The 14,892-nt window shown below is 38.2% G+C and overlaps 2 protein-coding genes and 1 long non-coding RNA gene across 4 annotated transcripts; 2 read left to right on the top strand and 1 right to left on the bottom strand.

Annotated features, from left to right (window-relative positions):
- The first annotated feature begins 274 nt into the window (after positions 1-274).
- Positions 275-1,558, top strand: LOC122063299 (two-component response regulator-like APRR1). The gene is made up of 3 exons (XM_042627018.1): positions 275-783; positions 873-1,037; positions 1,125-1,558. The coding sequence occupies exons 1-3, from the start codon at positions 424-426 to the stop codon at positions 1,311-1,313; spliced, it is 714 nt and encodes a 237-aa protein (XP_042482952.1). The 5' UTR covers positions 275-423; the 3' UTR covers positions 1,314-1,558.
- Positions 1,559-4,241: 2,683 nt separating this feature from the next.
- LOC122063298 lies at positions 4,242-9,571 on the bottom strand. Of its 2 annotated transcripts, none has more exons than XR_006135295.1 (5): positions 9,288-9,571; positions 9,066-9,130; positions 5,790-6,123; positions 5,466-5,620; positions 4,242-5,366 (listed from the first exon to the last, which is right to left on the bottom strand). It is a non-coding gene; the product is annotated as an uncharacterized LOC122063298 (long non-coding RNA). The 2 variants fall into 2 exon arrangements; XR_006135294.1 differs by having other exon boundaries at positions 4,242-5,376; positions 9,288-9,570.
- Positions 9,572-12,175: 2,604 nt separating this feature from the next.
- LOC122063284 (protein ALUMINUM SENSITIVE 3-like) lies at positions 12,176-14,823 on the top strand. Its single transcript, XM_042626989.1, has 3 exons — positions 12,176-12,685; positions 13,771-14,016; positions 14,185-14,823. Exons 1-3 carry the CDS (start codon positions 12,455-12,457, stop codon positions 14,497-14,499), a joined length of 792 nt encoding a protein of 263 aa, XP_042482923.1. The 5' UTR covers positions 12,176-12,454; the 3' UTR covers positions 14,500-14,823.
- The last annotated feature ends 69 nt before the right edge of the window (positions 14,824-14,892 follow it).

The raw sequence follows: 14,892 nt of genomic DNA, 5'->3' as shown, positions 1-14,892 counted from the left end.
AAAAAAATTCCCTTGGTACGTAATATTGTAGGGATTATTGGACAATATTGTCATTTAAAATAAAGTCAGTATCTGATTCCGAAATAGTGAAGATACCTATGTGTACTTTGTTGAGCTTTAAGAAGAAGAAAGCGGAGTCTTAAAATCGGGCGAGTTGAAACGGGGTCAACGACTTGGCGAAGATGACGTCATCATCCACGTAATTGTCTATCTGGGCCCCACTCTTTCTCACTACCATAAGAAGGTCTTTCGAGCCTCCTCTCTTCTTGTCTCATCTCCATCATTCAATGTCTCCAACTCAGCTTAGATTGAAGAAGTTCTTCTCTGCAACTAATCATCTACTATTGATCACTCCCCTCTTCTTCTTCCTCCAAGTGTTTTCTTAATTCTCTTCTTCTTCCTCTTCTTCTTATCAAGCTCGCCATGTACGAATACGGTGACCTCTTCGCTCTCACCTCCTCCTCTTTCTCACCAGACCCATTCTTTCCGGCCACCCTTTCTTCTCCTCCGCCTCCTCCGGTTACTATCACTCCAAAAGTGGTGGTCGGCGAAGAGTACGACTCGGTTCCAATAGGTCCGAGTTCGCTACCGAGTTACAGTTACTACTACCCTCAACGACCCAGTTTGTTGCAGAGATGTATGAGCAGTCAATCTCTTCCCAATGACGCTTTCCATTACCCTCATCACAATCCCATTTTCTCTTCTCTTGATGAATCTTCAATCGAGAATTTCGAATTCGATTCTAGTCCCATGAGGAAGGTGTTTAGCACTGGAGATTTGCAGGTAATTAAAACAGAGCACATTCCATAAAGATGTGATTTTTATAGAAATATTATGATTAATTTAGTTGGGTTTTTTTTTTTTTTTTTTAGACGATTAATTTGGCGCAGCAAAGATCAAATAGCCCTCTTTCTCATGAGAATTGTAACGTGGAAGGATCAAAGAAAGTTCGTTGTTACAGTGCTCAAGAACGAAAAGAGAGAATCGAGAGGTATCGAAACAAGAGAAGCCAGAGGAACTTCAATAAGAAGATCAAGGTTTATGTGAACCTTATAAATTTTATTTTTTATCATTCTAATCTATCTATAACATTATAAGATCTTAACATTTCTTGTTTGATCCAGTATGCGTGTAGGAAGACATTAGCAGATAGTAGACCACGCATCAGAGGAAGGTTTGCAAGGAACGATGAGATCGGTGAGAGTATTCAAACTCAGTGGAGTGATCAGATAGGAGGGGAAGAAGATGAAGAAGACGATGGTGTTTGGGCTAATTACTTCCTTAGTGCCTTCTCCACTAACTTGATACCTTAAATCCTTTAAAAGCTAAAAGAGGTGTCAAATGAGAAGTGACTCATTAGAAAGGTTAGTAATGTTGTAGGTTATTTTGTTGCCTATAATAGCTTCCCAAAGGCAAGCTTTTAAGATTATTGAATCTCCAAAATGTAAATATAGTTAAGGTTGTAAATCAATATGTTTGTTGAAAACATTGATATGGTTCTTGTGTGAGTGATTCATGACAATTGGTAATTGTTGAGATGTTGGGAGTTATAGTTTCACCTCAATTTTGTTTAGGTCCTTGGTGTCTTTATATACTTGAGAATCTCTCTTAGTGCTCAAGAATTTGGGTTGGACCCTCTATTAACAATTGCGCACACTTAAACCTCCAATGATTGTCGGAGAAACTCAACTGAAAGTGATTTCCAATAAAGAACTAGAGGTATATGGATCTCTCTCTCAGATTTAGATCCTTTCCCACTAGAGGGTGACAGGAGAGGGACCAGGCAAACACATTACAAGAGAGAAAGAAGGTGAAACAAGAGAGAGAAACAAGGGGTTGCACTTTCCTTTGTTTTGTGTCTGACTGAGTCCCCCCGACAGGAGAGGATCTGAGTACCTCTCTCTCTCTCTCTGAGATAACTCAAATGAGTCGGTGCCTAACTCGGGAAGTGGATGTCAATAAAGAATTAGCCATACATGAACCTACCATTAGGGGGGTGTTAACCAATTGATCCCAGCCAATTTAGTTGGGGCTAATCAATTGCTACCAATTTAAGGCCCTAGACTGTTACCACACCATTTAGTTAACCAGGTCTCATAGGTCAGGCATGGATATGTTGGTTACCAATCCATAATCAGGGGTAAGTTAATTGAGCTATAATTAGTCTTTAAACAGGTTAATTGGATTATAAACAAGCTGTAAACAAGTCATAAACGAGTTTATCAAGCTATAAATATGCTGTAAATGATCTATCCCAGTTGGTTACCAGTTTTAGCCGGTCCTCGTAAAAACCCACCAAGCTACAACCAAGCACAGTGAATATCCAAATAATAATATTCAATGCACCGATCGATCGGTTCTGATTGGACCAACTGATGTGGGCCAGCTTTTGATACCCCTACCTTCCATTCTTTCTCTAGTTCTATGAGAAGTAAACAACACTCACACATGGGTTAACAAAGAACAAAGATTTTTAAGCACAAAATCACTATATTTTAAGGCATTCAATGTTAGCAACAACACTCCAAGATTCCCGTGATTCTCTATTTCTAAAACAAGGAGAGGTTTCGGAGCATCAACCAGACTAAAAAGAGCCTTCTCCTCTTAAACAAAGCTCTCCACTGTCCACTAGCTTGTAAAGTAACAAGCTCTCACCGCATGCCATATAAACTAAGAAAGATTGAGCCGGCAAGGAAATCTCTCTTCTTCACCTCTTTTTAAGTGTTTGTTTGGCTTTACAAAGTTCTAAGAAATAAGAATTAAGAATCTCCCAACTACTCTCTCCTCCTATTTTAAAACATTTTATATAATATTTAGTCACTTATGTTACTGATTAAGAAATTCAAGCTTATAATAATGACACATAATTGTACTCTAAATTAGAAATAGAATCTAACTTTAACAGATAAAGGCTACTACTATGCTCTTAAGAACAAACATTGAGGCAGCCTTAGGGGGAGAGTGGCAGTCTTGATTCTTGTTGGCCTTTGCACGAGTACCCCCACTAAGTGTGTGCCCTTTAAACTATGTGTGCTTGAGCATCGCTCTTGAGTACGCGAGCGCGTGTGAGGGAGGAAGAAGGACGAATTTCGCACCAATAAATATAGAATGTTAATAAGTACTATAGCGTTAAGGGTATGTTTGGTTCGCAAGTAATGAAAAGAAAAGAAAAAAATATTAATAATAAGACAAAAATAACGATGACATTAATGATGAATTTATCTCTCTCTCAACTTTTTCTTTTCTTGCCAACCAAACATACATCCCACTTGAACAGACTTTAAAGCCCTAATGAATAATATGTTCAGGTGGATTAAAAATAAATAAAACAAAACAATACTGAGAACTAAAAACGAATGCATCCAAAGAAATCTAATAGTCCCAGATCTCTTATTGGTGGCAAAATGATTAGGAGATTATCAATAGAGTTAGGTCACACGCAAATGAACACTAGGATAACCTAGTGGTGATAGCTTTGGCTTATGGAGCCGGCACCCAGGGGAGGAGGTCGTGGGATCGAACCCTGCCGTACGCATTGTGTGAGTGTGTGTGCGTTTTGTTATTTATTCTGTATCCACCCGTGGGTTGCCCGGATGGTTAGGGCAAACTGGGGATTGTGTAAATTAGGCGTACGATCATGCACTGGGTATGACCCTCTTCTAAAAATCTTGATCAGCCATTCCAATCTATGCTCTCATGTCTGGTCTCACAGGTTAGGCCCAAGCCATGTTTGGATTCCCCTAGTCAACTCCAACACGGACCACAGACCACATGACTACTCATCGTTCCAGTCATAACTGGATTGTATCTTATGTATATATATTCTGAAGTTAGCCAGTGGAGTTGAGTGGAGTTATAAGAAGAGTATCTCAGGCAACTCTCCCAGACAAGTACTGACTTGAGCTTCACAGCTTACCTTGAAGAGCAGTTGATAACTGGTACCCTCTAAACTTCTCAAAGTATTATTGGCAAGATTTCATACACGAGGTGTTGTAATTGTACAAATAAGCAACAAGCCATTGCACTTTTCCAAGTTCCTGTTAGCCTCATTTCACAAATTTTGATGATAGCACATTTAAATCTTAGCACAAGAACAATATTTTGCTTGAATCTTGAAGACAGGAAGTGGGCCTGAGCTCTGCTCTGTGTGTCTCTCTCTGCTCCATGGGCAACACTGACACTGGTTGGCCAATAAATTTCGACCTTTATAATATGATTGTTATGGTGTGGAAACAACGTATTTGTACATAGTATGCTGTAGTATAGTGGGGGATTATTAATCCTTCCATTTAATATCAAATGCTTCTACCATAGTTTGGTTAGGGGATCCCCCATACCAAGAAAAAGAAATGGAGCAGCAAGAAACACAGGACCAAGTCAGTCCAAGACTGAAACTCTCATGCAATGGCCCCAAGAAATTAGGTGCAGCAACAAAAGTTTGATCACAGGACCTCGCTTCCTGAGATGGAATATTGTGTCCCGTCCAAGCCAACTACCCTAACACCTTCCTATTAGGTACCTAAATATTGAAGGAATTATCATTATACCCTCGAACAACTAACAATACAGTGTTAGGTATGCTCCGGGCCAAAGACTTCAGTGACACATACAATTTGGAGTAGCATCATTAATAATTTCATGTAGCCGACCCCATGTTGTTGGGATAAGGCTGAGTTGAGTTGAGTTGAGTTGAGTTATATCAAATACGGTAGAAGGTTCAATGTCCTCAACATAGTTACAAGAAAACACTGTTTCATGTTGTAACCCAGGATTTGTCTCATGGCTAGTGATGCATTCTTATGATGACGAGTCAAGGGACGTTATTCTGACTGCTACCAAAACTACATCAGACCCGCTCAAAAGTCAAAACCTCAAGCACTTCGCTCCAATCTTTTGTGGACTCCATTTCCACAGAATCAGTGAGAACTGCCAATTCATTATAAGGTGAACCAGAAGTTTGATGTTTTGGTGGTTTGATGGTTAGTGTTGCATCAAGAACTTCACTAAGGCCACTTGAATGTATTGATCTCTCATTAGCAACATCTGATCCCTCATAATTCCTTGGAAGTGGATGAAACTCTGTAGTATTATTTGTTGGAGTCTGCACCTCTGCTTCGCTTCCAGACACCAAATCCTCTAACTGCAGCATACCTTCTGCTATTGAAATAAAATCAATGGCTTTTGAAGTTTTGGGTGCTTTAGTAGATGCAGAGAAAAACTTTGTCGTCTTATCCAACATTAGATCACCCTATCACTAGAGATGTCATCCCAGTTATGTAAGTCCAATTGCCAGCCAGGTAATATTCTATCATTTTTTATGCCTCATTGGACCATTGTTTTTACTCAAAGCATTAGCGACAATTGCCCTGCAAGATACTAAGAAGCAAAGAATCATTGAACTACCTGAATTCTACCAGCTCAACAACTTAGGACAGAGAACTCTGTAAGGCTGCAAGTTAACACACCTGCAATTCTTAGAAATAGCTACTTTTCTTCGTTCCAATGAAGGCCCAAATAATGTGGATATATTCGCAAAATCATATGGCCCTCTTGGTTGATTTACAGTAAGAGCAGCACTTGAGACAATGAGATATTTTCCCCGTGTACAGTCCACTAGTAACTGAAATATCATGTTAAATATTGCTGAGATGACTATATTCACAATCAGATCAACTCCATAAGAGCATTACCCCAACATAGATGACTATATATTTACATTGACATTTGATCAAAATAAATGGTATGCAAAATGGTGAATTAACAATCCACATGAATCCAGAGTAACTTACACCAAATAAAGAAGGCAGTTCAAATACTTGCGCTGTTAAAGGGCAGAACATAAACCATAATCAGTCACACTCAACCCTACGGAAGACCTCTGATCTATGATCTGTTGATATGAACACGAGTGCCATATGTAGAGATAGGCAGAAAGTGTTGGATATAGCAACAGCCCGAAAGCCATAACCAGGGACATGGATATTTCAACAGCTGATTTATGCTTGACACATATTTGAAGAATCCAAAATAGATCATCCCAATTTCCTACTCAAAGTTGGAACAAGTATCAACTTTGGACAGTTTGATGCTTAGGTTATGAAAGAACCTATTCAGTTCTTGCCTCTGTGCATTAGAAGAAATGATATTATATGATACAGGTGAAAAGAAGCACAAGTGATAGTAAGTTAAAGAAAGGACAACCTATACCAGCATATTTACATTTAGCTGTATTATAAGAGATGCAGGACCACATCAATGTGTGCTATCCAAAAATAAAATAAAATTGTGTCAAGCAGCATATGTGCAAGGGCATATTGTGTCCACACAAGTGTTTGCCAGGATAAAGTATAGATAAGAGAGAAGTCTCTGTGGAGATCCTCAAAATCATAGCTTATGTTTATTATACCCAAAGAATGAAAATAAATATTGATATATCAGCATTGAAACATGAGCACTAATGCTTCTGAAATTGTGAAGTAAATCTTCCAATTGATATAGTGAATAGTACCTGGTACAAGTAATATTCAATTTATTCACTGTTGTATGTTGTAAAGGTCTTCTAAAGTTTATTTACTGATGTAACCGTAGCCTACTTCCAGAAGTAGGATCCCCAAGTATGACATCTAACAGAGCTGCCTGGAGGGCTAGGATTCGAGTTGCAGACGGTTAATGAGTGGGATGCCCCAAAGAGTTTTTTTTTTTTTTTTTTTTTAATCAAATACTTGCGGATCTATGTAACCGACCCCATTTAGTTGGGATAAGGCTAAGCTTTGTTGTAGTACTTGTACCAGGTGGGCTCATTTGGAATAAAAATAAAGATGTTAGCGCATTACTTTTCCTTAAAAATTATACAGGAATGACTCATGACGAAGGAGAACATTGCCATATTTCTTGATTGTTACATCACAGCTAAAACCCTGATGCAGATAATAGTCCTAGCAATGGATTTCTGACTAGATTGAACCAGACAAATCCCAAAGTCCACATATTAGTCATAATGATGACAAGTGACAAAAAATGATGACATTCTTAATGCAGCATTTTGTAAATTTCAGTGAGGATGAAAATTGTAAACAAGGGGTGAGCAAACTAAAGCTCAAGACTGCCGCTAAAGATACATATTTGTGCAATCTCTATTATCTAATCTCTTCTGCTTCCGATATTGTGAGTGGAAGTGATATCTCCGATCAGGTTGTAGCGTTAGGAGAGGTGAAGTCACGTAACATCATGCAGCAGTTAGCTGTTTGGGGCAACCAAGCGGTGTGTGGGTCATGTCGGTTTGGGTGTGGCGATTAGGCAGTAATAATATGGGGGTTTGCAGAATGAACATCAACACTGTTTTTCTTTATGGTGGCTTGTAGAATCCAAGTCATGGTGGAGATTTGTTGGGGTTGTCTCGTATTTTGTAGAGCTCATACAGTTATTATTGAGTTGGTATATGGTTTTGATGCAGATAAATCACCTAATTGGGCTTATTTTATTAGAAATCAGATGTTTGTTGGGTTATGTACGTATTGTGCTTTTGATCTCATGTGTTTTCATTGTTAATAAGCCACTTTAATGGACCTATAAAATGGGTAGAGGCTAAACATACAAGATTAGTTAAATGTCTTTATTTTTTTCATTTTAATTGGTATTAAGTTTTTTAGTTAGGCTGGATTAGGATTCTATAAGTCCATTCCTATTATGAATCAGTTTATTTACATTATTTTAGTTTGCTAGTTAATTTATGTTACCTTATTAGTTAAGGATTGGGTTAAGCCTTTCCTTTTTAGTGTTTGAGTTTGTTTTTGAGTCCTTTATATAGGTTTGTAAGGGGTTTTAGCCTAGTACATGAATTTGATTAATGAGATTTTAGCTTGAGGCTTTTCTTTTGCGACTGAGAAAGTATGCATGTTGTCGGACTCAGGTAATGGTGGGAAATCCTTGGAATCAGTGTGATTCTGATCTAGGATTGCTAGTGGAAAGCCAAAGGTCACAGTCTTCCTTTCTATTCTACATTAAAGCAAGTAGGTGTACTGTGGAAATTTCTGCAATTCCTAATCTGATCAGGAATTCATATGCATTACTTTCTTTTCCTTTTTTTTTTTTTTCGCATGAATTTGAGTTAGGAGAACCTAGCGATTAGAATACCTTCAGATTGTGAGGATATGTTCTTTACTGTTCTAGAGAGACTCGATCAGAATCTCTATCAGATCTGACCTGCAGATCTGGTTTTATTACTGAATTTCCTATTCTACCCTAATCTCTAAGTTGAGATTCTACTTTCTGAATATTGACTCGATTTACTGGTTTTATTAATCTTTTACCACTGAGATTTATATCCTTATTTTCTGAGTTCTGTTTTGAGTGGTAAATTTATTGTTATACCCCTCTCCTTGTCCAACTAGGATTGACTGATATTCTCATTTCCAGCCCTTGGATTGAGTTGGGATTTTCAGCAAGTGTTCTACCCCTGATTTACTGAACTCGACTTGAGTTTCAGGTTCATCCAAGTCTTTGATTGAAAGTCATTACAGTTTTTCATATTCTGATTTAATTTTCCAGATTTTCACTATTTCTCTAATTTGGCTGAATCTGGCCGTTGAATCATTGTTGTCTTTTGAAAGCTTATTAACCTGACATCAACCTACCTTTGTCTAGAGTCTGAACTCCATCGGTTTAGGTTAACTTTTGACCTTATGGTCGGCCTATTACTGTTTTGGGTTGACTTGGATCCTGTCGAGGGGTGTTTAGCATGAACCTAGAATGGATCGGGGATCAATTAATGTACAAGGTAAGATTGTAATTATGTGGAAGTCAAGGTTCTTAAGGTGCCTACTTATTGTCTCTTTGGCGAAAAACCTTGGTGAATCAGACGGAGGTGGAGAGACTAGAGAGGTATAGTCTTTTATGGAATAATGAATCGATGAATGCATCACAAATTTTTTATTATTTAGCTATTTTCTACTGCATTTCCATGTGCACAGCGGGATATACTTTTGTTGGGATGAGTACACAAACATGGGAAAAAAGAAATGCAGATAATCACACACAAACATAAAATCGAGAATCGAGAAAAATACCTCCATTGCAGCTTCGAACAGAAAGCTTCGAACGAAACGGCAGCTTCTCGGAGAAATCAATCTCACTAATATACACCCATATGGATCAACAATATGTTCAACTCAATCAAAAATTCATTGTTAAAAAAAAAAATCAAAAACTAATTGGATTAAGAATAACCGAACTCAGAATTGGACAGAAAGGAATAAAAATAAATGTTAAAAGAACTTCAAAGCACGAACCTCAGAAAACTTGCAGGCGCACTCGAAGGAGCGACGATTAAGCTAAGAGAGAGATAGGGTGTCTGACGGAAGGGAGAGTTCAAGGGAACCCTAAAGACTTCTCTGTGAAACGTAACGAGGTAGAGGGAGCATGAGCCGCTTCGAGGAGCGACGAGACAAAGCTAAGAGAGAAATAGGACAGCGATTTCAGCGATTCCGGTGTAGCTAGCCCATCTCCATTTTGAGATCTCAGGATTTCCTTTCCTACTAGAGACTCGAGGTAGAGGGGTCCGGGGGGTAAAAATGAAAATTAACTCTACCGTAGATTGTCACTGTTATTGAGACCCACGGCAGGGAGTGTAAATGTAATTTGATATTAACAAGGGGTGTTTCTATAATAATGACATTCTTTAAAAGGTGACGTTATAAATTACTCTTAAATTAACTAATAAATCATTAGAGAACTTTCTGCGATAGAGTGGTGGAACGTCGCCATCGATTTTAAGCTTAGAAGTTCTCGTGGATAAATGAGTGTGGTTCTGCACCTTCTACCCAATGAGATTAAGGTCTGTGGAACTTATTAAACCTTTTCAAAGTAGTGTTGTCAATGGCCTAGTTTCAAAGGTCTCTCAACTCAACCTAAGCCTAGTCTAGCCTTAGATCGAGTTGGGATATCTCAACCTAAGCTCAATCCTGTCGAGCTTAGTCCAACCTAGTTTAGCGCAATACTATTGGTTACTCAGTTGCTTAATCCTGATGCATTGTAGAGGTTAAAGACTAAGGTTTTCGTATATATGTAGATTGTGGGAAATGAAAGACTTTTTTGCATATATTTTTCTGTAACTATCCATTTATAATTATTAACATTTTTATATTATTATGTACTTATTATACATGGTAAGGTTGGATTAGGTTGGGTTGGGTTGAGAACCCAACCTAGGTCAAGCCTAACTCGACCATTGACAAAAATTATTATTATTATTATTATTATTTTGTTAGAACCAGTGTTGACAATGCATTCTTATGTTTTATATTGTAATCATAGAAGTGGCATCCAATTAATCTTAGTCGTCTACTGAATTTTCATGTGGTCATCAGTCCCAAGGTTAAGAATCATAAAAAAAAAATTAACCATGAGTATAGTCTCTAAAATAAGATCAATGATTTTTTTTATCTTAAAATATACAAACATGTAGATTTGTCCCATCTATAAATCAATGGGAGTAGATGAATAGTTTAAAATCTCATGAGTATTGATTATGAATCTCCATCCCATGTGCTTGAAGATAGATTATTCTCATGAAGATGACAATGAAGAGCTTAATACAACGATCATTAGTTTCTATTTATAATAGAATCCCTAAACCTCTAATTCATTCTCACAATGGATTAGACTAGGAGTTTCCTAATCATAGTGAATTTATAATTGCTTGGGTCCGATGGATCAATCGGTATCAATTAAGCTCATATAAAAGTCATAACGCTCCATACTAAGGATAAATTATGTCGCTTTCTTAACATTGATTGATTGATTATTGATATGCTTTATTCTTTTGAAAAAAGAAACAAATTGGTACTTGTTTATCTCTTCTGGTTTAAAAAAAAAAAGGAATGTAGCCAACAAAGTTACAGGGTAGTTAGTCTAATTGTAAGGCTTGTCTACCCCTCTTCCATGACAAGCATAGATGCAATGTTGTTCTTACCCGTATTCTTTTATTGATTGCTAGGAACTGTTCACTGAATTTCTATGCTCAGCCCAAACCCTATGATGAACTAGTCATGTTATTCATTTTCCCACAACTTTGCCTGTATCTAAACCTTGTAGGTTGGTAACACCAAGGGGGTAGCCATTTCACCCCTTGTGTCTCGACTATGGAGTCTAGCCATAGCCTTCACATTCCCCCCCCCCCACAAAAAACATTCTCCTTTATATAAATAAAGTTGAGTATTATATAGTATACAAGCAAAGTGTTTTATAAAATGAAGGAATGAAATTCTATACATATCAGTCAGGATTAGAGGGGAAAAAAAGTGTAGAAACATAACCCTAAAAGCGATGCAAAAGGTAATGGAAAAACAATAACAAACAATGCACATATGTTTACGAGGTTCAACAAGATTGCCTATATCCTCGGTGAGATGAGATTCTACTTTACTATCAATGGAGAATATGATTACATCTCTAATCCTCATACCTTTCAGAATTGCTTGTAGAGAAACTAAATCTCGTTACAAAATATCAAAAAGTATAGAACTACCTTCAAATAAAAAATTCGAGTAGAACTGTGCCCCCTAAACCCCCCGCTACGCAAAGGACCTCTTACCGCCTTGCAACCTCCACAACCTACTTACCAACAAACGAAACTACTGTTCTATCAGGACCTACATCAGTATTCTCTAGATTAAACAACGACGGAATAATTTCATGCTCACCAGGAGGTCTCAAGTTCAAACCCTCTTACTGTTACCTACTTCCTTCCCTACTTATAAAAAAAAAAAAAGACCGAATACACCAACAAAGAACAGGGTTTTAAAAAACAAAATTATTATGCCAAATCTACCATTACAATCATAACATAAGGTCCCACTATCATTCATCCCTCGATTATGCCCAAGCCAAAGCCCAACAATCAACATGCAAAATCATAATACCACAATTGCAAAGTAGTAGACGTGACCGGAAAGAAACCAAAGCCACGAGTCCATTCCTAGTTCATGCCCATTTTAGTGGATTCCAAATATCTCAAACAGTCAACGTGTCAAATTAGCACTCCACGGACCACACTTGTTATGTTATGGATCTTAATGTCTTTTACCTCTAAAGCTGTGCCGGATATTTCCCTATTCCTATCCTCTTACTTTCATTTTTTTGTGATATGGAATTTCTAGCTTTTCTGGTGGAGGAGATTATGGAGCACCGGTACCTACCATTACCAAGAGCACATCAAATTGAAAAATGTGAAAGGTATGGTTTCGGTTATCGACAAAGACATCGCAGTCACGACCTGTTCGAGCAAAGCTTTCCTCAGAAATCAACTTGCCGATATTATCCATTTTTATTGGGAAGGTTCTTACATCTTCTTCGTGCCTTCTTCTTCTTCAATTTCTTCCTATTCTTCTTGTGATCGATCAAGTGTCACTGAGCCCTTTTGTACCTGTTTGTTCTGAAAGTTTTTGGATAAGAAAACATGGATATCGATTGGGCTGATTTCCTCAAAGGTATGTTGAAACCGCTTGCGGCTACCGCTGTGGTTTTAATGGCGGTGGTTCTGTCGATGGTTCAGAAGCTTGGGTTGGCGAGGGAGATGATCTACTCTATGGTTAGGGCTTTTATTCAGTTGTCTGTGATCGGGTTCGTGCTTCAGTTTATTTTCAATCAGAAGAATGGTGGTTGGATTGTCGCTGCTTACTTGTTCATGGTTGGTTTCCTTGTTTCATTTCCTCCACTCTTTCCACTACTTTTAGCGTTTCTATCTTTGGGTTTTGTTTGTTTTGTAGTTTCTTTGTGTGGATTGGGGGTTATTAGGGTTATTGCCTGTTTGAGGGAAGGTTTACTGGGGTTTCTTTTTGTCGTTAAATTTGTTTCTCATGAGTTCCCTTTTAGCTGGGGTAGTGGTGAAGTCGAAGATTCCCTGGAAAACACTTGCGATTCATCCAGTCTTCAGATTAGGTGCTTCCTTCAATTGAGCAGTGATGAACTTGAACTTTATTTCTATAGATTTTGATTTATATTAGCTATTATTATGCTTCACCCTTTCAATTGGGTAGCCAAGACTCCGTCTTTAATTATGATCTATAGCTGAAGAAGCATAATTTTTTGTTTGATATTGGAATCTTAATTGAATCTGCGTTGTTGCTTATCACTCCTATTCTCGATCACTCGGTATGATTCCTTGGTAATCTCTCACACTTATCTCACAACTCATAATCATTAGACCAAAGTGATCTTCATTGAAGAGATCGCGGAGTCAAAGACCATCCTAAAATGTGGACAAATACTATGACAAGTTTGTTGGATGAAATGCAATGGATGGAAATATATTATTAGGGAACTGCTGTGCTATTCTCATGAACAATGGTACTTCATCCTGCAGAGCTGCGAATATGCTGATCTTGGAAAGCCCTTGCAACTTTGCCCATTATTGTTTCAGAGCTGCTTCTACTGTTGCTACTCAATTATAGTTTATATGGAGATGGGGGATCGTATGATTATAACTCTTATGATCTATTCATATAGCATGATCGAGCTAGGAAACTGATATGGCTTTAACTGAAAATGGCATTGCCTACACCTTCAAATGTTTGAAATGGTGAAAGGGAATAGTAGAAACAAAATTACACACTGTCTCTGCAAAATTAAGAGGTTGAGAAGAAGTGGAAAGCATATTGTGTGATCTTCTGCAGGATACTCTTGACACTCATTTGGTGAATGGCCTCCCCTTCATGATTCACTTAAAAAGTTATTTACCCGATTAATTGTTGCATTCTATTCATGTTATTGCAGGTCTCTGTTGCTGGTTACACAGCAGGCCAACGTGCAAAACATGTTCCACGTGGGAAGTACATTGCTGGTGCTTCCATTCTGGCTGGAACGGCAATAACCATGTTCCTGCTTATACTGCTGAATGTTTTCCCCTTCACACCACGATACATCATCCCTGTTGCAGGCATGATGGTTGGTAATGCCATGACCGTAACTGGTGTAACAATGAAGCGACTCCGGGATGACATCAGAATCCAAAAGAACCTGGTTGGTCTAAGTTGAAGAATACATTTTGTTTTTTGACTCGTTTGAAGAAATACTATAAATGCTAAAGGAAAACCTTACATTTCCTCTATTGTCTGGTTTGGTATTTTAGTTTTCTTTTTAGAGATTGTTATCGTTATTCTTATCCAAATCTTCTAATTCTTTATGTAGGTGGAAACAGCATTGGCCCTTGGAGCAACCCCACGGCAAGCTACAGTTCAGCAAGTAAAGAGAGCTTTGATTGTTGCACTCGCTCCTGTTTTAGACAATGCAAAGACCGTGGGTCTGATCTCACTTCCTGGTGCAATGACTGGTCTTATAATGGGGGGAGCTTCCCCGTTGGAGGCCATTCAGTTGCAGATTGTGGTGATGAACATGCTTATTGGGGCATCAACTGTCAGTAGCATTATGTCAACATACCTATGTTGGCCTACCTTCTTCTCCAAAACTTTCCAGTTGGAGGCCAAGGTCTTCAATGCGGAATAGGTTTTTCTTTTTGTTGTTGTTGTTGTTACTCCTAACTATGAACATACTAGTAGTGATTTGTGATCCATACTAGTGGCACATGGAATGGTGGAGGGAAGACATTCTTCACGAAGTCTGCTGAGCTTTTTTGTACATTAGGGGCAGGTGTGTTGTCTTCTCAAATTGAGTAACAAAGTAATGGCTCATTTTGGAATCAGATGCTCATATTATCGAAGCTTTCTATGGCTCAATGCATTCAGTGAATCAGTGCGGTCCTTCGTGGTCTTGTGCTTTCCCTTCTTCAATAATGTAAATAATGTTAGCGTTATCTACTTATCTATGCAACTCTTATCTGCGCAACTCAGGGAGAGAGAGAGAGAGAGAGAGAGAGAGAGAGAGAGAGAGAGAGAGAGC

The sequence above is a fragment of the Macadamia integrifolia genome, unplaced genomic scaffold, assembly GCF_013358625.1.
Source record: "Macadamia integrifolia cultivar HAES 741 unplaced genomic scaffold, SCU_Mint_v3 scaffold1283, whole genome shotgun sequence".
NCBI lineage: Eukaryota > Viridiplantae > Streptophyta > Magnoliopsida > Proteales > Proteaceae > Macadamia > Macadamia integrifolia.
Note: the sequence above shows the minus strand (reverse complement) of the source record. Positions and strands in the feature narration are given on the sequence as shown.

Bases quoted from the DNA above. Each gene is read 5' to 3' on its own strand.
- LOC122063299 (XM_042627018.1), top strand. From the start codon at position 424: ATGTACGAATACGGTGACCTCTTCGCTCTCACCTCCTCCTCTTTCTCA. The intron at 784-872 runs GTAATTAAAACA...TTTTTTTTTTAG, and splicing joins TTAGCACTGGAGATTTGCAG to ACGATTAATTTGGCGCAGCA. The intron at 1,038-1,124 runs GTTTATGTGAAC...TGTTTGATCCAG, and splicing joins ACTTCAATAAGAAGATCAAG to TATGCGTGTAGGAAGACATT.
- LOC122063284 (XM_042626989.1), top strand. From the start codon at position 12,455: ATGGATATCGATTGGGCTGATTTCCTCAAAGGTATGTTGAAACCGCTT. The intron at 12,686-13,770 runs GTTGGTTTCCTT...ATGTTATTGCAG, and splicing joins TCGCTGCTTACTTGTTCATG to GTCTCTGTTGCTGGTTACAC. The intron at 14,017-14,184 runs GTTGGTCTAAGT...TTCTTTATGTAG, and splicing joins TCAGAATCCAAAAGAACCTG to GTGGAAACAGCATTGGCCCT.